Source organism: Chiloscyllium plagiosum, unplaced genomic scaffold (assembly GCF_037043375.1).
Source record: "Chiloscyllium plagiosum isolate Xiang-an unplaced genomic scaffold, Cpla_swu_hap1 HiC_scaffold_11, whole genome shotgun sequence".
NCBI classification, from domain to species: domain Eukaryota; kingdom Metazoa; phylum Chordata; class Chondrichthyes; order Orectolobiformes; family Hemiscylliidae; genus Chiloscyllium; species Chiloscyllium plagiosum.
This window is the reverse complement of record NW_028270149.1, coordinates 78,015,771-78,034,939: the sequence shown is the minus strand read 5'-3', so window position 1 is coordinate 78,034,939 and position 19,169 is coordinate 78,015,771. Positions and strand designations below refer to the sequence as shown.

Genomic DNA, 19,169 nt, shown 5'->3' with positions numbered 1-19,169 from the left:
TCAGTTGCTGGAAATGGAAATGGAGAGATCCAGGTAAGGGAGGGAGGTGTCTGAGATGGTCAGGTAAATTTGAGGTCTGGGTGGAAAGTGTTTGAAGTTGATGAACTGGTCAACCTCCTCGTGGGAGCATACGTTGGCATCGATACCGTCATCGATGTAGCGGAGGAAAAGGTGGGGAATGGTGCAGGCGTAGCTGACTAAGATGGACTGTTCCACGTATCTGAAGAAGAGGTAGGCATAGCTGGGGCCCTTGCAGATGCAGATGGCTAACCCTTTGATCTGGAGGATGTGGGAGGATTCAAAGGAGAATTCCCTCTGACTCACCAACTCACCTTCCACTGCAAGAAGTGCAAAACCTGCACCCACACCAACACCTCCCCTCTGTCCAAGGCCCCAGAGGATTCTTCAATATCCGACAGAGATTTGTACTGACACACACACATCACCTACCATGTTTGTTGCTCGTGATGTGGTCTCCTCTGCATTGGGGAGACAGGATGCAAACTTGCAGAATGTTTCAGAGAACATCTCTCGGACCCACTCACCAAACAAACCCACCACTCTGTGGCCAAACATTTTAATTCCCCCTTCCACTCCATGATGGATGTGCAAGTCCTGGGCCTCTAATTGGGTCCTTGATATCTCTCGGGACGCTTGTGTATAAACATACAATATGAATCCTGCAGAGAGCTTCTAGTTCTATGAAAGATTTGTAGGATCAGATCTAAAATAGCTTTGGTGGGTTGAATGATTTGCTCTGCTGTATGACTTTGAGTACACTTGGTGCAAGGTCTGTAGAATTCCAATTCCTCATGACCAAATTTTGCCTCATTCCCAACAAAGTATCAGACTTTTTGTATACCAACTAACTTATTTCGACTGCAGCTCAGTGGGGACACTGTGTGAGATGCCTGTGTTGGTGGCCTATTCAAGGATCCCAAGTATAGAATTTAGACTGGGCGGCACGGTAGCACAGTGGTTAGCACTGCTGCTTCACAGCGCCAGAGATCCGGGTTCAATTCCCGCCTCAGGTGACTCTCTGTGTGGAGTTTGCACATTCTCCCCGTGTCTGCGTGGGTTTCCTCCGGGTGCTCCGGTTTCCTCCCACAATCCAAAAAATGTGCAGGTTAGGTGAATTGGTCATGCTAAATTGCTAGGTGAAGTGTTAGGTGAAGGGGTAAATGTAAGAGAATGGGTCTGGGTGGGTTACACTTCGGCGGGTCGGTGTGGACTTGTTGGGCCGAAGGGCCTGTTTCCACACTGTAAGTAATCTAATCTAATCTAATCTAGACTGACACTTCATTGTAATACTGAGTGGGTGCAACACTGCCTGAGGTACTTTGGCATATTGAGCCATGTTACCCTCTCAGATGGACATTAAATATTCCATGATGTTATGGAACAGAAAGCAGGAGAGTTCTCAATATGTGTCCTTTATCCATTGCCACTGCAACAGATTATCTACTCATTTCTCACTGCTGGTTTTGTGGCCTTGCCGAATACAAAGCAAACAATTTTCAACATAGCATTGGCTACACCTCCAAATATTGATTTGGCTATAAGATGCTTTGGGATTTTCTGAAGTTGTTTATAAAAAAGGAGTGCAGCCAGGGTCTAGATGGAGGGGGGGGTTGGGGTGAAAAAGAGTAAGAACAATAGTGGTAGGAGCCTAAATACAATAGGAAGACCGGTGAAGACCGGTACCTGCTGTTGTCTACAAACTCCAGGATTGTGTATTGCCTCCTTGGAGCTGAAAATGTGTTGCTGGAAAAGTGCAGCAGGTCAGGTAGCATCCAAGGAGCAGGAGAATCGACGTTTTGGGCATGAGCCATTCTTCAGGAATGAAGATTCGGGCTCATGCCCGAAACGTCGATTCTCCTCCTTGGATGCTGCCTGACTTGTTGTGCTTTTCCAGCAACACATTTTCAGCTCTGATGTCCAGCATCTGCAGTCCTCCCTTTCTCCTATTGCCTCCTTGAAGCCAGGGTAAAATATATCACTGTATGGCTGCATAGCATTCTGAAGGGGCAGGTCATGCAGATGGAGGCCATGGTTCATGTTGGTTGCCAATGACATAAGCAGAAAGATTGATTGGGTCCTTCAACAGACTTTGGGAGGACCAGGAAGCAGATTGTAAAGCAAGGCATCAAAGATTATTCATGGTGCCATTTGCTAGTGAGTATGTGAATAGATAGGTACAGCAGGTGATTACATGGCTGAAGAGTGGTTGTAGGAGGTAGAGCTTGAGATTCCATGATCACTTTTCACTGGTTTTAATTCTGGGACAGATGGGACCTGTATAAGTCAGGGAAGTTAATTCTGAATATTAGAAGGCACAGCATCTTTGCAGAGGTCAAAGGTTTACTGGTGCTGTTAGTGGAGGTTTAAAGTAATTTGGCAAGGGGTAAGATGTTGAGTGGAGGTGAAATAGGGAGTGATGCTTGAACAAATGTTGAAGAAAATTTGGAAGGCAGAACATCATAGGCAAATTAAGGCACAAAGGAGCATGTCAAGGCTGGATGAAAGAGTATTGGAGTTGAGGGCACTGATTAACACATTAGGTATGTGATATTATTGCTATCACAGACATATTTGAGGAAGGGGAAGAAGTAGCAGTTTAGTGTTCAAGGTGCAGAATCTTCAGGCAAGGCAGGAGAAGGGTTTGTTTTATAGAAAATGGTGTTGCAATATTGATCAAGCAGATAATGATTTCACTGTACTATGCGGCAGTGTTCCTTTGGGGCAGCTCGGTGATTAGCACCGCTCCCTCACAGCGTCAGGAACCCGGGTTCGATTCCAGCCTCAAACGACATTCTCCCTGTGTCTGTGTGGGTTTCCTCCCACAATCCAAAGATGTGCAGGTTGGGTGAATTGGCCATGCTAAATTGTCCATAGTGTTCAGGGATGTGTAGGTTCGGCACATTAGTCATGGCAAATGTAGAGTAATAAAGGAGGGGAATGGATCTGGGTGGGATACTCTTGAAGACTTGTTGGGCCAAATGGCCTGGTTCCACACTGTAGGGATTCTATGATCTAGGAATTATTGCAATAGGAGATGATATGTTGGGTTCTTCAATTGAGGTCAAATGCTGAGAATAGAGATATTTACCTAAGTCCTAGACTTGAATATGAAGCAATACAAAGCTCCACACACATTCTTTGTCATCTTCATTCAGTCCTTTAAAAGCTTGTGTGATTTCATTCTAGAAATGTGAACATTGCTCTATGAATGTCTTTTACTGGCTAGCTATAGCTTCACAGTGAAGGTGCTAACTGCCCACCTTCTAGAACTGCTCCAGTTTGTGGTACAGTTGTATTGCATGGATTTACCAAAAAAAAATTGCATTAAATAAAGCTTTGAGTTAGCCAAGGCAGCTCCTTGGCATACCATTTTTGCCTATGTACAACCTATGTTAGAAAAAAATGAAAACACAGTGATGCATCAAATATATGAAAATTGCCTGTATTTTTCAATTTATTTGCACCTTGCAATAGCCTGACTTCATACAGTAAAGGGAATTTAAAAAGTTACAAGTTTGCTCCTGGAAAAACTTGGTAATCTTTTTCTGTTTCGTGCGCTATCTTTTGAATGAGCGTGATACAGTCCATTTTGCTATCAGTGCTGTGAAATATCTAGTGCGTTTTTTGTTGCTGTGCAAAATCTCAAGAGTCTATGATCTTTGCAGCTCCACCTAGGCAAATAAGCAGGTGCGTAGCTGGGCATTCTTCGGATATTTCAGGGTCATTTGACTTCTTGGCTGAAAATGTATAGCATTTGCAGTTACCTCCTTTGTCAGTTCCATTGTGCAGCATGTGCTGTTTTCCAGCTTAATGTAAGTTTCCATGGTTGTCTCTGCTGAAATTTCCATCCTGGCCTCTTGCAGGTGGGGGAAAAGGCTTTGTCGTTGGGCTGGTTGGCATCACTCCATTGCTCTTCGTTGTTGACATCTTGTGCAGTCCTATCTTGTTTGAACCCAGCATTGTGGAACCGGTCAGTGATTTTGGCTTCTGACACCATCTTCCATGCTACCTTCTTCATGTACATGGCTAGCAGAACAGTTGGGTTTCACTCTTGCTTTTTGTTGATGGCCTTGATAACCGAGAGTTTGCTGCTGACGATTTATAAGTTCCTATTCACCCCAGATTTTTTGGCTGGAGCTTAGCCATGGTATTGGGAAGCAAGAATGTCAGCTTGTCTCTTTTTTTTTTGAGACTAGCTATGACTGCATGTGCAGCACAATTTCTGGAATGATGATAATTATCTGTCTCCATTGTTCCATTTTGTCCACTTTCCTGAGACACATCTCATATATGCTAGAATTCGTCTGAGGATTCTATTAGCTTCTTACTGTGTTGGTAGCAACTTGATCTTCACAAACCAATGTCGTTTCCTGTTTTCCTTCACCAGAAGTGGCAGCTTTTTGGTTCTATTCATGTTGTCATAGACCATAACAGTGCTGCAAACCTTACTTCATTTTCCACCATTTCATGTTGCATTATTCACCATTTAAGGAACTATTTGGTAAAAACCAGGAGAACAATCCTGTTTTATCCAAGTTAAAAATGCTCCTTTCTACATTCTCATTTGGGATGTGGACATATTGCACATATATTGCATATTGCAGCCAATGATCAATGGTATAACTGTTTTGCCCTCTCATTCTCTAGTTTATTAACTCAGGTTTCTGGCTTGCTAGCTCAGTAACCTTCAAAGTTATGTGTCTGGCTGCTGACAATGTTAAAACAATTATTCTGTGGCCTTCTACACGGTTGTGGATTCAATTGCCTGGATGGTATCTTCAGCATTTGTCATTGCAAAGTCAGATGTGCACTACCTACCAAGGCTTTCCTGTACGCTTGAGTTAGGAAGCAGTCATGCATTACATCGACTAATTCAGGCTCTCACTTGAGTGTTCATCATTTTATATTGGCAGTGTTCATGCACCGTAGAGCATATAGCCTTTCTTTTTCAAACCAATCTTGTGCATTGTAGTTTACCTTGAGTACCATTTTTAAGTTAAAAATACATCAGTTTTAACAACTGTATATCTTTTGACAGACTATGGGATCATGCTTCTTTAACCTCGCAGGTGTCCCTGACAAACAGCTATTTTTAAAAGCTGACGTCAGACCCACATGCTAATTGTGCTGAATCAGATGTCTTTTCTCAATGCTGGAATGTAGCCGACAGGCAGTCAGTCAAAGAAATTGCTTCCGATACTGTGAATTTTTTCAAAAAGGAACTTCTTTCTGATTCTTGGCAGTGACTATATTTGTGCCATTTATACTTTTTTGAGACTTGCTCACTACTGACTTAAATAATTATCAATTATAAATACAAATGAACTATCTTTATATTAATGTACTTGGATCTCCTAAGACCAACAAAACGAAATTCTCTGTCTCAAATCCAGTAGATTTACATCGGGGCTTCTGTCTTTTGTGTATATCATTTTTGTCAGGAGATGCTGATGTTGATAGTTATTTTGTAGCAGAATGGCAGTCTGAAAGTACTGTATGAATTTGCCAGCAATTCACATTGTAGGCATCCACATAGAAACATCACAACAGAAAATAAAGGTTCTACAGCCAGAACCTTCAGAGACCACAACACTGATGCTGCATTTGTGTATTTCACAATCACATTCTCTGGATTGCTGGTTTGAATTGTTATTAATTTGTGATTCATCTTAATGAAACAGAGATGTCAACAAACACAGATGGCACATTAAACTATCAGCCCTTTGGATGGATGTAAAAGATTACACTGCACTAATCAGAGTAGGGGCGAATGTTTTTCTGGTTTCCAGTCCAACATTTTTCCCTCAACTAAACCATCACAACAGTTTGCTTGGAAATTCTTGGTGACATTTATGACATTGCCAAAAGCCTATTAACTGCTATACTTTGCTTGCAAGTTTGTTGAGGCTTTTTCAGTGATAAGTAATATTCAGCCTACTTTTGTAAAGTATTCTGAATATTTCTACAGATGAATATTTATATAAAGAAAATCCATGCAAATACAACAGGAGTGAGCAATTATTCAGCTTTAGGTGTTTTCAATAATTGAGATGCTAGGTTCCTCCTAGCATTTCTAGTTTCATCTAAATATTCTTCTTGGAGAACATGTATAGCAAAAGAAAAAATGAATGCAACACCGACAGGTGTATAGTTTTTAAACTTAAGCATCTGTTCTGTTTTAATAACCATGACACAATTGCATATGTTTTGAATATTTTAATTAAAAAAAGTTTCATAATGTAAAATTTTAAAGTTGGATTGATTTGGAAGATGTTGAATGCACGTAGAGTAGTATTAGACTAAGAGATGGATTAGGAAGGGAGGCGGAATCCAGAGGTACATCAGTATCAGAGAATTTTTAGAGCTTGCAGTTTTAACATCTGGAAGGGTGAGTGAGTGTTTTGTTAGTGTTGACTGATTAAGAATAAAATGGAACTGAGGACTAGGAGATTGAGATGGTGTGAGCCTGTGCTGATGGAGGGAGCAATTGGAAATATATTTGTGGCAATGCGTGTCTGAGCGTGGATCTTGGTTCCCCCCAAAGAAGTCTATTGGACTTGAAACATTTAATCTGTTTCTATCTCCTCAATGCTGACAGATCTTCTGAGGTTTTCCAACACTTTTAGATGTTGAGTTTTGAGTAGAAATTGTACATAAATGGCAGAAGTGAACTAATTTGCATTGATAGTAGGAGAGACTCGACTAAATTCCATTTTTGGTTTCAGCCATGGATCATGACTTTGATTTTGACCATCCAGTTTGCAATATCTAGACTGATATTAGCAATCTTAACTTTGTATTGATGCTCTGACATGAAACTATTTAATGGTCTCAAGGAAACAAAATAACATGAAATGAAATTGTTAAATTTAGCAGTACATAATAGAGATGGTTGGGTAGTTTTAAATTGTGCTTTCTATAAATGAGAGTAGATAGGACTGGCCGTTAAATGGCTTTGTGCATTTGTATTCAATATTTTCTGCATCTTTTCTACTATTTTCTATTTTCACGCATTGAGTGACTGTAATCTGGAATGTGCTGCCTTGAAAAGATATTGGAGAAGGTGCAATCATGGCTTTCAAAATAGAATTGGATTCATACCTGAAAGGGGAAAAGAAATGCAGAACTTATGTTGGCTAGGAGGGGAACGATGAGGGGGTAGTAATTTAGTGAAATTAGCTAACTTGTTGCAGCAAACCAGTACTACCTCACTGACCCAATGGTCTCTTTTATATATACAGGTGACAAAAGTTAAATTAACATTTTACAATATTCATTTATTTGGAAAACATCTTAAGCTAAGTAATTTTTTTATTTCTCAGTTGCAAAGGTATATATTAAAGTGCAACTTCAACATCCTGCTGAGAAGTATAGCTATTGATAAGGATTGAAATACCTTTTAAAATGCAAATTCTTGTGTCCATTCAGTGAGAAATGCTGAGTCTCAAAAATAATTGTATTAAAAATAAAACTCTTAAGAAAATTGTTTGAAAGATGGAGGAACAAGAAACAATGGATGAGCTAAAAAGTTCCATGTTTGTGTATTATATTTTCAGTATTTAACTGGGTGAAATTTCTGCTCCTCCAGTACTGGATGTTAGGAAAATGGTCTGATAAGTTAACAAGACAGTTCAAGAGAAGCAGAAAATAGAGGAATGCTGAAGAGTTGGAATGCATAATTGGGAGGACAGAGATACTAAAAATGAAGAAGTGAATGCAGATCTACGATAGAAGAAAATTCAGGAGGAGTAAGGAGAAAAGCAAAAGTGTGAATAGATTGAATGGACTTGAGTCTGGAACAGGAGCCCAGATACACATGTGGATAGGAACAGGGAAAACAGAAGTTATAGAGGACCACTTAGATTTAAAAAAAATATGTAAAAGTGTGATGGTAATAGATAATATGAAGTAAATGATAATCTGAAGGAGTCCCAATTTTAAACTTGGAGAACCTTGATAGAATAATGCCAGTTCAGAAAGCGTGAAAAATCAACAAAATGCTATCAAGTATTTGATAGGTGGAATAAGTATAACCCAGAGCAATGAAAAGATTTTTAAAAATATTTGTCCAAGGGATGCCAATGTCACCTACCTCTCATCCTTGCCCAGAAAGTTGTGGTGCCAACACAGAATAGTTGTTAATCCCGAGGGACAGAACCACCATCTATGGATAATTAGAAATGTTAAAGATCAAATAAAACTAAAATTAAAAAACATAATTGTGCAAAGGCAGGTGGCAAGTCAAGAAGCTGGACAGAAAAAGTTTTAAATAAAGCAAAAAAAACCTAAAATGTTAAGAGGTAGAAGTTAGAATCTGAGAGAAAGGTATGCAGAAATGTAATAACTGATATTAAGAATTTCTCTAAATATTTAAAGAAAATTAAACGTAGTGAACATTGGTCCTAAAGAATGTGAGACCGGAGAATTACTGGAAAATAAGAAAATGGAAGATGCAATAAGATGGTAAATTAGTCTTCATTGTAGAGGATATATGTGTCATCAGTTCCTAAAAAAAAAGGCATCCCTATGTAACCATGACCACGTTATGATTTGAATTTTACATTTTTTGGAAAGGCACAAGATTCGGTTTGAGATTCAAACCCTAAATGAGGACAGTTACGTAGGCATGAAACCTAAGCAAGCTGTGATGAACTAGAATATAGTACTAGGTTCGGGATAGATGAATAAAGACACAGTGGCAGACATTTAAGAGCGTATTTAAGAATATCAGAATAAATCTATTTCTATATAAAGAGAAATTATAAAGGAGAACTACTATCATGGTCAACTAAAGAAGTTAAAGAAACTGTCAAAATTAAGGAAGAAGCTGCGCAACCCATAATTGCGCAAAAATGAGTGGAAGGCCAGATGATTGATTAGAATATAAAGAACAGCAAAAATGACAGAAATGTTAAAGAGGCCACAGAAATGAGAGTATGACCAGAAGAAGCTAGCTAGGCAAGTAGAAATAGACAGCAAGAGTTTCTGCAGGTATTTATGAAGGATAAGATTTTGTGAAGTGAGTGGTTAAAAACTGGAGTGAGAATAGTGAGTTAATAGTAGGCAATAAGGTAATAGTAATGAAATGCACAAATATTTTGCATTTGTTTTTGCTGCACAGGATGCCAAAACATCCAGCAATAGAAGGATCTTCAGGTGACAAGTCTCCAGGTCCCAGTGGGCCTCATCGTCAGGTCTTAAAATAGAATGCTCGTGCTAATTGAGACATTAGTATTCATTTCCCAAATTTTCCTAGATTCATGAAAAATTCCATCAGACTGGAAAGTAGCAAATGTGAGTTCTCTATTTTTAACAGGAGGTGGAGGCACTAAACAACACTGTAATCCAGTTATCTTGGCTTCTATCGTTGGAAGGAGTTGGAATCAATAATCAAAGATTATAACTGTGCACTTAAGAAAACTCACCAAAGGGAAATCATGCTTAACAAATTTTTTGGCATTCTTTGAAAGAGGACCTTGAATTGTGAATAAAAGCAAGCCTGTAGATATACTGTACATGCAGTCCCCAAATTATGAATGCTCATATTTATGGATGCAGTCGCATACAGGGGTGTAATTTTAAAGACTTGATATACAAACATTTCCTGTACTTACGGCTGTTTTACATTCTGTTCTGACTTGTGTACAAATCAACTTGTAAAAGGACTCCATAACCGAACCATTCCCAACCCGGGACTGCCTGTATTTGGATTTTCAGACACATGAGGTGCGACGTTGACGTTTACTGTGTAATAAAAGCTCATGGTGGTGTATTAGCATGGATAGAAGATTAGTTGAGTGTGTATAAATTGGTCTTTGTCTGTTTAGCAGGATGTAGCAAGTGAAGTCCTGCAGGTGCTCTGGACTCCACTTTGTACAATTTACATCGATGACCTGGGTGAGGCTAGCAAAGGCATCGTAGCTAAATCTGCAGACAACACTAACATAGCCAGGAAAATATGCTGTGAAGAAGAGTCAGGAAGGTTGCAGATATATAGATTGAATAATTTGGGCAAGAAATCTGGCATATTGAGTATGACATGGGAAAATGTGCGATTGTTCACTTTGACAGGAAGAATGAAAAAGCATTGTGTTACTCCAGTGGCACAAGACTGCAGAAATCTGTGGTTCTGAGGGATTCAAGTGTTCCTCGTGGATCAATTAAAACATTTCTGTGCAGATTACAGCACCTGTCAGGAAGGCTAATGGTCTGCTCACCTTTTTGATACGAGAGAACTTGAACATGGAAGTAATCATGTTTTGCATCAGTTATTCAAGTTATTGATGAGATCATCTTTTTAAATTTAGTGTGCACTTTTGGTTTCCTTATTTAAGGAGCTTGTAAATACATTGGAGGTTTACTACATTGATAGCCCTGTATGGATTGTTTTATGGAGATAAGCTGGACATGTTTCCACTGGAGCTTAAGAGTGAAGGGTGACTTGATTGAAGCTTGTCAGATCCTGAATGGTCTTCACAAGGTACACGTGGAAGGAATTGATTTTATTTGTGGGTCAGTCCAGAACGAGGCTCACTGTTTTCAAATTCGATTTGCCCTTTGGCAGAGTTGAGAATTTTTTTTCAGTGAAGGTTATGTGATTTTGGGACTCTGCTCCTCAGAAGGCGGCAGAGATGGTGCTTATAAATATTTTTGACAGGTAGGTAGGTAATTTGTTTGTTTCTAGACAAAGGAAATCAAAGGTTTAGGATGTAGGTTTGCTCGCAGAGCTGTAGGTTTGATATCCAGATGTTTCATTACCTGGCTAGGCAACATCATCAGTGGTGGAGAAAGTGAGGACTGCAGATGCTGGAGATCAGAGCTGAAAATGTGTTGCTGGAAAAGCGCAGCAGGTCAGGCAGCATCCAGGGAACCGGAGAATCAACGTTTTGGGCATAAGCCCTTCTCCTGAAGAAGGGCTTATGCCCGAAACGTCGATTCTCCTGTTCCCTGGATGCTGCCTGACCTGCTGCGCTTTTCCAGCAACACATTTTCAGCAACATCATCAGTGGTGACCTCCAAGTGAAGTGAAGCGAAGCTGGTGTCTCCTGCTTTCTATTTATGTTTGTCCTGGATGGGGTTCACGGGGTTTGTGGTGATGTCATTTCCTGTTTGTTTCATTAGGGGTTGATAGATGGTATCTAGGTCTATGTGTTTGTTATGGCATTGTGGTTGGAGTGCCAGGCCTCTAGGAATTCTCTGGCATGTCTTTGCATAGCCTGTCCCAGGATAGATGTGTTGTCCCAGACGAAATGGTGGTTTTTTTCATCCGTGTGTAGGGCTACGAGGGAGAGAGGGTCGTGTCTTTATGTGGCTAGCTGGTGTTCATATATCCTGGTGGCTAACTTTCTTCCTGTTTGTCCTACGTAGTGTTTGTATCAGTCCTTGCATGGAATTTGGTAGACGACGTTGGTTTTGTCCATGGCTTGTACTGGGTCTTTTAAGTTTGTTAGTTTTTGTTTGAGAGTGTTGGTGGGTTTGTGTGCTACTGGGATTCTGAGGGGGCTTAGTAGTCTGGCTGTCATTTCTGAAACTTCTTTGTATGGTAAGGTGGTTAGGGTTTCTGGCTGTGTTTTTGGTCTGTTTGTAGTGGTTTGTTCTTGAGGAATCTGCGGACTGTATTTTTTGAGTATCCGTTCTTCTTGAATACGCTGTATAGGTGGTTCTCCTCTGTTTTCCGAAGTTCATCTGTGCTGCAGTGTGTGTGGTGGCTCGTTGGAATAGTGTTCTGATACAGCTTCGTTTGTGTGTGTTAGGATGGTTGCTGGTGTACTTAAGTATTTGGTCAGTGTTTATCGGTTTTCTGTATACGCTCACAGGTCGGCTCACAGTCATCCTGAATAGAAGGGACTACATAGAGAAAGCCAATGTACTACTCGCAGACACCAACACTTACCAACAGGTGGCGCTAGACCCGACCCCACAACTAGGAAACAAAATTACATATACAGAAAACCAACAAACACTGACTAAATACACCAACGTCGTCTACAAAATTCCATGCAAGGACTGCCACAAACACTACATAGGACAAACAGGAAGAAAGTTAGCCACCAGGATACATGAACACCAGCTAGCCACAAAAAGACACGACCCTCTCTCCCTCGTCGCCCTACACACTGATGAAAAAAACCGCCATTTCGTCTGGGACAACACATCTATCCTGGGACAGGCTAAGCAAAGTCATGCCAGAGAATTCCTAGAGGCCTGGCACTCCAACCACAACGCCATAAACAAACACACAACATCTAGATCTACCTATCAACCCCTCAGAAAATGAACAGGAAATGACATCACCACAAACCCCGTGAACCCCATCCAGGACAAACGTATAAATAGAAAGCAGGAGACAACAGCTTCGCTTCACTTGGAGGTTGCCACTGATGATGTTACCTAGCCAGATAATGAAACGTCTGGATATCAAACCTACAGCTCAGTGAGCAAACCTACACCCTAAACCTCAACCTGAGCTACAAACCTTGCAGAAATCAAAGGTGTTCGAGGTGGATAGGAATGTGAAATCTGACACAAACCAGTCATGATCTTGCTGAACGGTGGCGTAGGTATGTGTGGCTGAATGGTGGCCTTATGCTTCTATTTCATATGTTTCCATTTGATAGAGTAATGGTCCATATAGTCTCACCAGCTCAAAGGCTGAATGGAGGAGAATTACTTTTACTTTTAACTGCAACCCTTCCATCTTGCTAGGGAAGGTTGAGTTGTTGGACAATGTATGATGTGTGTTTGAAGTGATGTGGCTTCCTCCATTCTGCTGCGCTGCAAATAGTGATGTGATGTCTTCTATTCTTTGTCATCCTTTGTCTATCTCTAGTTACAACAGGCATTACAAGGCACCTCTGAAGCATGTATGCTGTCTTTTCACTGGAAGGAGATGAGTATAAGGCATGTTAATGTATACAGTTCTTAATTTTTTAAGCAAGCTATTTCGACATATAATGACAAAGATTTGCAGATTGAACTTGAACCTGGACCCTCTGGCCTTAAGTAGTAATACTATCACTGCATTAAAATGTAGTTATTGATAGACATTAAGAGACATTATTATTTGTCTTTCAGTTTAACCTTTTGATAGAGAATTTGTCCTTTTTTTTTGGAGATGTTTGCCTCTTGGCTGTTAATTAGTATTGCCATCCTCTTTTTTGGATGATTAGGACAGCCAGAACTTGTCTCTCGAGTTCAATGCTCCAAGGATGTGGGAGATCCCTTGTTGGGATACAACCCCTGCCAGTTCTATCTTTGGCTAGGTAAGGATCGTTTTTGTCTGAATTGAGTAATTGTGTCCCTTGTTTTTGAGGACAGCCTGTTCGAGGTTTGGTTGGTTGATAGTTTTAAGGCTTCCTTGAGAGTTACAAGTTCAGTTTTAAATAACCAAGTAATCTCTTCTTTTGGTGTTTCAGGTGTCTAAAACATTAACAACTTTTTATTATAAACAAGCTTGCCTTGTAAATCTTAATTATACACACATTACAAACAGAAGCAACAAAACAATTACAAGATTTACAAGGATGTTGCCAGGGTTGGAGGATTTGAGCTATAGGGAGAGGCTGAACAGGCTGGGGTTGTTTTCCCTGGAGCGTCGGAGGCTGAGGGGTGACCTTGTAGAGGTTTACAAAATTGAGGGGCATGGATAGGATAAATAGACAAAGTCTTTTCCCTGGGGTGGGGGAGTCCAGAAATAGAGGGCATAGGTTTAGGGTGAGAGAGGAAGGATATATAAAAGAGACTAAAGGGGCAATCTTTTCACGCGGAGGGTGGTATGTGTATGGAATGAGCTGCCAGAGGATGTGGTGGAGGCTGGTACAATTGCAACATTTAAGAGGCATCTGGATGGGTATATGAATAGGAAGGGTTTGGAGGGATATGGGCCGGGTGCTGGCAGGTGGGACTAGATTGGGTTGGGATATCTGGTCGGCATGGACGGGTTGGACCGAAGGGTCTGTTTCCATGCTGTACATCTCTGACTCTATGACAATCCTGTCCCTTAGTTAGGTCCAGACATGGATATGTTTGTAAAAAAAAAATAAATAGACAAAGTCCCATTATTATTTCAGCATTCACATAACAATTGACCATAATAGTAGCTGTGAAGCATTAATTCATGCAAAGTACCAAATTCAGCCTCTCCAATGACAGTAAAACCAATAATTTACTGATGTGCATATTAAATACACAACAAATTCTTCTCACTAGTCCAAATATCATTTTGTGAAGGAATGTGCATATCACTGCGTGGTATTAAATTGAAAGGATTGCATTTATGTCATTCTCCCATTTTTAGTTGATACACTTCAAGTGGGGGCTAGTCGGTCTGGTTCAGAAGCCAAAACAATAGTTCATGTTTTTGGTTGGTAACAGTGATGAAACCTGGCAGTCTGGATGATCTGACCAACATAGACCAAGGATTCAAGGACTGAATCTGGTATGTTATGAGGGTTATAGTAGACCTTATGTGGAGACAAACAAGTGTTGAACTTTGGAAAGTCTCGGATGTTTTGCAGTGGATGGAAGTGTAAATATGATAGATTTGTGCATTAATTAACAGTGCTTTTCCTTTGTGTTATCAGTTATAGCTTGTTCAATTCACATTTGTTTTCTTTGAAATTGTTTGGTGAGTTTATTTTGATAAAACCTATTTAAAAGTTATGTGGCTGGTAATATTTTTCTACATGCTAAGCTTAGGTGAAAAAAAAACAAAGGCGAAAGACCATTATGAAATGGCTTCAGGTAGAAGGGAAATGGGGTCAACAATAAATAGTTAAGTGTGATGCCTATCCTCTCATAGAATGCCAAACAATAAAAATACTTGAAGTAAAAATGATATTTTTAAAGCCAGAGCTGAAATTACCAACACCAAGACCTTTCCCCTACTATCAGCATTTTTAAGCAGCTTGCCTTGATCGCCTCTCTTGCATCTCATTTAAAATTCTTACTTGCAACTGTAACCAAGTCCTATCCATATATAAAAATATCCTTCATCCTTTCCTCCTTTTAGTTTGTGGTAATTGACTCCCCATTGATATCTACAGTGATTAAATTCTCATCATCCACGATTACAGTCTCCATACACAGCTCACACTGATTCTGATTTTATTATCCTCTGGTCTCCCCCAGACTTGTTTCTCAATATAAACTCTTAACTGCATACTCCTACAATCATGTCTTGATCTTGTCATCTCTTGGTCTCGACTTAAATGGCCTTAAATAACTAACAAAGCTAACTCTAAACATTTTGTCACTTGAACCTACAGTACCTGTGTGTCATTCTAGTTCTGAGCACAAATACTAAAGCTGCCTAGTGTTGAGGGAGTATTGCACTGTATCAAGTCTTGCTTTTTGAATGCAATAAACTGAAGCCCCATCTGCCCTCTAATATTGATGGATAAGATCCCTCTATGCTATTTCAAAGAAATACAGCGGATTTATCTTTGTCTTCTAATTCCTATTTTAACTCAGTCAGCATAAAGCAAAGTATTTGGCCATTATCACATTGTGTGTGGGATTTTGCTGTATACATATTAACTGTCATATTGCCTATGTGTGAGCATTTTCAAAAAGTACATAATTAGCTATAAAAAGTGATTTGTGATGCCTTTCATGACCAGAGGACATTACACAACGGCACTTTTTTTCAATGGGTGGGGAAAGGTAACCAGAAGTTACTGTATTTATCAACTTTCAAAAAGCAGATTGAGTTATTCAGATTTTCTAAATTCAGTTGAGGAAAACTCTAGCGACTGAAAGTCGGAGTGCACTTTTGAGTAATTTGAATTCATGAACTATTTGGGAAGCTATATTTCAATCTCTTCACTCTTTGACCATTTCTACCATTTAACAAGAATCTTTTTGACTAGACCAAAGTTAGTATAATTTGACACAATATTACAGTCATCACAAAGTACAGAATTTTACAATTGTTTAGTGTAATCCACAGAACACACCAGATGGCCGCCTCCTTTAGAGACCGCAATTTCCCTTCCCACGTGGTTAAAGATGACTTCCAATGCATCTCATTCACATCCCATACCTCCGCCCTCAGACCCCACCCCTCCAACCGTAACAAGGACAGAACGCTCCTGGTGCTCACCTTCCACCCTACCAACCTTCGCATAAACCAAATCATCTGCCACCATTTCCGCCACTTCCAAACGGACCCCCCCCATCAGGGATCTATTTCCCTCCCCACCCCTTTCCGCCTTCGTGACTACCTGATCAGGTCCACGCCCCCCCCTACGACCCACCCTCCCGTCCTGACACCTTCCCCTGCCACCGCAGGAATTGCAAAACCTGTGCCCACACCTCCTCCCTCGCCACCATCCAAGGCCCCAAAGGAGCTTTCCACATCCGTTAAAGTTTTACCTGCATATCCACCAATATTATTTATTGTATCCGTTGCTCCCGATGCGGTCTCCTCTACATTGGGGAGACTGGACGCCTCTTAGCAGAGCGCTTTAGGGAACATCTCTGGGACACCCGCACCAGTCAACAACACCGCCCTGTGGCCCAACATTTCAACTCCCCCTCCCACTCTGCCGAGGACATGGAGGTCCTGGGCCTCCTTCACCGCCAGTCCCTCACCACCCGACGCCTGGAGGAAGAACGCCTCATCTTCCACCTCGGAACACTTCAACCCCAGGGCATCAATGTGGACTTCAACAGTTTCCTCATTTCCCCTTCCCCCACCTCACCCCAGTTCCAAACTTCCAGCTCAGCACTGTCCCCATGACTTGTCCTACCTGCCTATCTTCTTTTCCACCTATTCACTCCACCCTCCTCCCTGACATATCACCTTCATCCCCTCCCCCACTCACCTATTGTAGTCTATGCTACTTTCTCCCCACCCCCACCCTCCTCTCATTTATCTCTCCACCCTTCAGGCACTCTGCCTGTATTCCTGATGAAGGGCTTTTGCCGGAAACGTCGATTTTAATTGCTCCTCGGATGCTGCCTGAACTGCTGTGCTTTTCCAGCACCACTAATCCAGAATCTGGTTTCCAGCATCTGCAGTCATTGTTTTTACCTAGTGTAATCTTTAGCTCCTAGGCATTAGAAGATGTGTTATTGCAAAATTTGTTGATAGCAGAGTAAGAAGTAAGGCTTTGGCTCGAGAGGCTTTGGAGAGCAGCGGCTCAGCAAAAAGTACAGGTAAGCTCAAGGAAAGTACTTTTAACTTTTTTGTTTTACAGCAGTTAAGTTGGCAATTAGTGGAGTCACTTGTTCCTCCTGCAGGATGTGGGAACTCAGGGCGACTTCCATTGTCCTTGATGACACCCCTGGGAAGTGCACCCAGTTGCAGCTCCTTGGAGATCATGTTGGGGAGCTGGAGCTGAATGCATTAAGTATCGTCCAAGATGCTGAGTGCTTCATCGACAAAAGTTTTAGTGAGGTGGTCCCACCTAAGATGCAGGCAGAGCGTAGCTGGGTGACCACCAGGAAAGGCAAAGGGAGTAGGCAGAGACTGCAAGAATCCCCTGTGGTCATTCGCATTGAAAACAAGTAGACCGTTTTGGATACTGTCGGTGGTGTGGGAGGGGGTTTGGATAGATGAACGTTCGGAGGAAAGCAGCAGTAGCTAGGTTGGTAGCACTACGACTGGCTGTGGAACACAGCAGGGAAAGGTAAACAGGACCTTAGTGATAGGAGACTCTATAGTTAGAGGGACAAATAAGAGATTTTCTGGCTGCAAATAGGAATCCAGGATGGTGTGTTGCCTCCCAGATATCCGGGTCCAGGGCATCTCTGAACTCAAGGGAGGGTGAGCAGCCAGAAGTCATTGTGCATGTTGGCACAAATTACACAGATAGAAATAGGGATGAGTTCCTGCAGAGTGATTATAGAGAGCTGGGAAAAAAGTTAAAAACCACGATCTCATTGGTGATAACCTCCAGATTACTTCCAGTGCCTTGTGCTAGTGAGGGTAAGAACAGGAGGATATGGCAGATGAATGCATGGTTAAAGAATTGGTACGGGGGCAGGGATTCAGATTTTTTGATCATTGGGATCGTTTCTGGGGCAGAGGTGACCTGTTCAAGAAGGATGGTTTGCATCTGAACTGGAGGGGGACCAATATTTTGGCGGCCAGGCTTGCTAGTGCTGCAAGGGAGGGTTTAAACTAGATTGGCAGGGGTTAGGATCCTCAATAGCAGGAAGGCAAGTGCCAGGCTTGAAGGAGATATAGTAATCAGAAATAATGAGTTGAAGAGACAGGTCAGTCTGGAACACTGCATGTTGAATTTATTTTAATGCAAGAGAGCTGACCGGTAAGGCAGATGAACTCAAGGCGTGGATACGTATGTAGGACTGGAATATTATAGCTGGTTTAGAAACTTGGCTAAGGGAGGGACAGGACTGGCAACTTAATGAGCTCTGGTACAGTTGTTTAGGCAGTACAGAGGTGGTGGAAGGGGGTTAGGGGGTGTTGCATTTTTGATGAAGGCAAATATCACAGCAGTAGAGATGAAAAAGCTGAAGGATCATCCAGTGAGGTTTTGTGGGTGGAGCTAAGAAATATGATGGGGATGGTGACATCATTGGGGTTGACTGTTGGCCCCCAAATAGTCAACAGGAATTAAAAGGACAAATATGCAGGGAGATTTGCAGGAGCATTACAGTTGTCATAGTAGGGCATTTTAATTTTCCCAACATAGACTAGGACTGCCAGAGGATTAAGGGCTTAGATGGGGTGGAATTAAAGTGCATTCAGTGAAGTTTGCTCAAGCAGTGTATAGAAGGCCCTATTCGGGAAGGGGCAAATGCAACCTACTCTTGGGAAATAGGGCAGGACAGGTGACTGAGGTGACAGTGGGGGGAAATCACTTTGGAACCAATGACCATAGATCTATTAATTTTAAAATAGTTATGGAGAGGGACAAACTGGTCCTCAAGTTCTAAACTGGACCAAGGTGAATTTTGATGGAATTAGACAAGAGCTTGCAAGGGTTGATTGGAGTAGTTTGTTTGCAGGCAAAGGGACCTCTGGCAAGTGGGAGGCTTTTAAAAGTGAGCTAGCTAGATTTCAAGGTCTGTATGTTCCCATGAGGGTGAAGGGCAAGGTTGGCAGGTACAGGGAACCCTGGATGGTAAGAGATATTGAGGCTTTGACCAGAAAAAAGGAGGCATGGTTCAGGTACAGG

At 41.4% G+C, this 19,169-nt stretch overlaps 1 protein-coding gene and 1 pseudogene across 9 annotated transcripts in view; one reads left to right on the top strand and one right to left on the bottom strand.

The window, feature by feature from the left end:
- hdx (highly divergent homeobox) overlaps positions 1 to 19,169 on the top strand; it is an 88,492-nt gene that overhangs the window by 9,582 nt on the left and 59,741 nt on the right. Inside the window, exon 3 of one of the 9 annotated variants that reach the window (XM_087992199.1) lies at positions 12,851 to 12,921. The exons of 4 other annotated variants lie outside the window; for them this stretch is intronic. In XM_087992199.1, the coding sequence (XP_087848325.1) occupies positions 12,883 to 12,921 (39 nt within the window). In that variant the 5' untranslated portion in view covers positions 12,851 to 12,882. Of the gene's footprint in view, positions 1 to 3,907; positions 3,992 to 12,850; positions 12,922 to 14,435; positions 14,459 to 19,169 lie in introns of those variants that run through there. 4 more of the 9 variants (XM_087992197.1, XM_087992196.1, XM_087992198.1 and 1 more) reach the window with 4 other exon arrangements.
- LOC148148836 (uncharacterized) lies at positions 3,693 to 12,558 on the bottom strand (annotated as a pseudogene).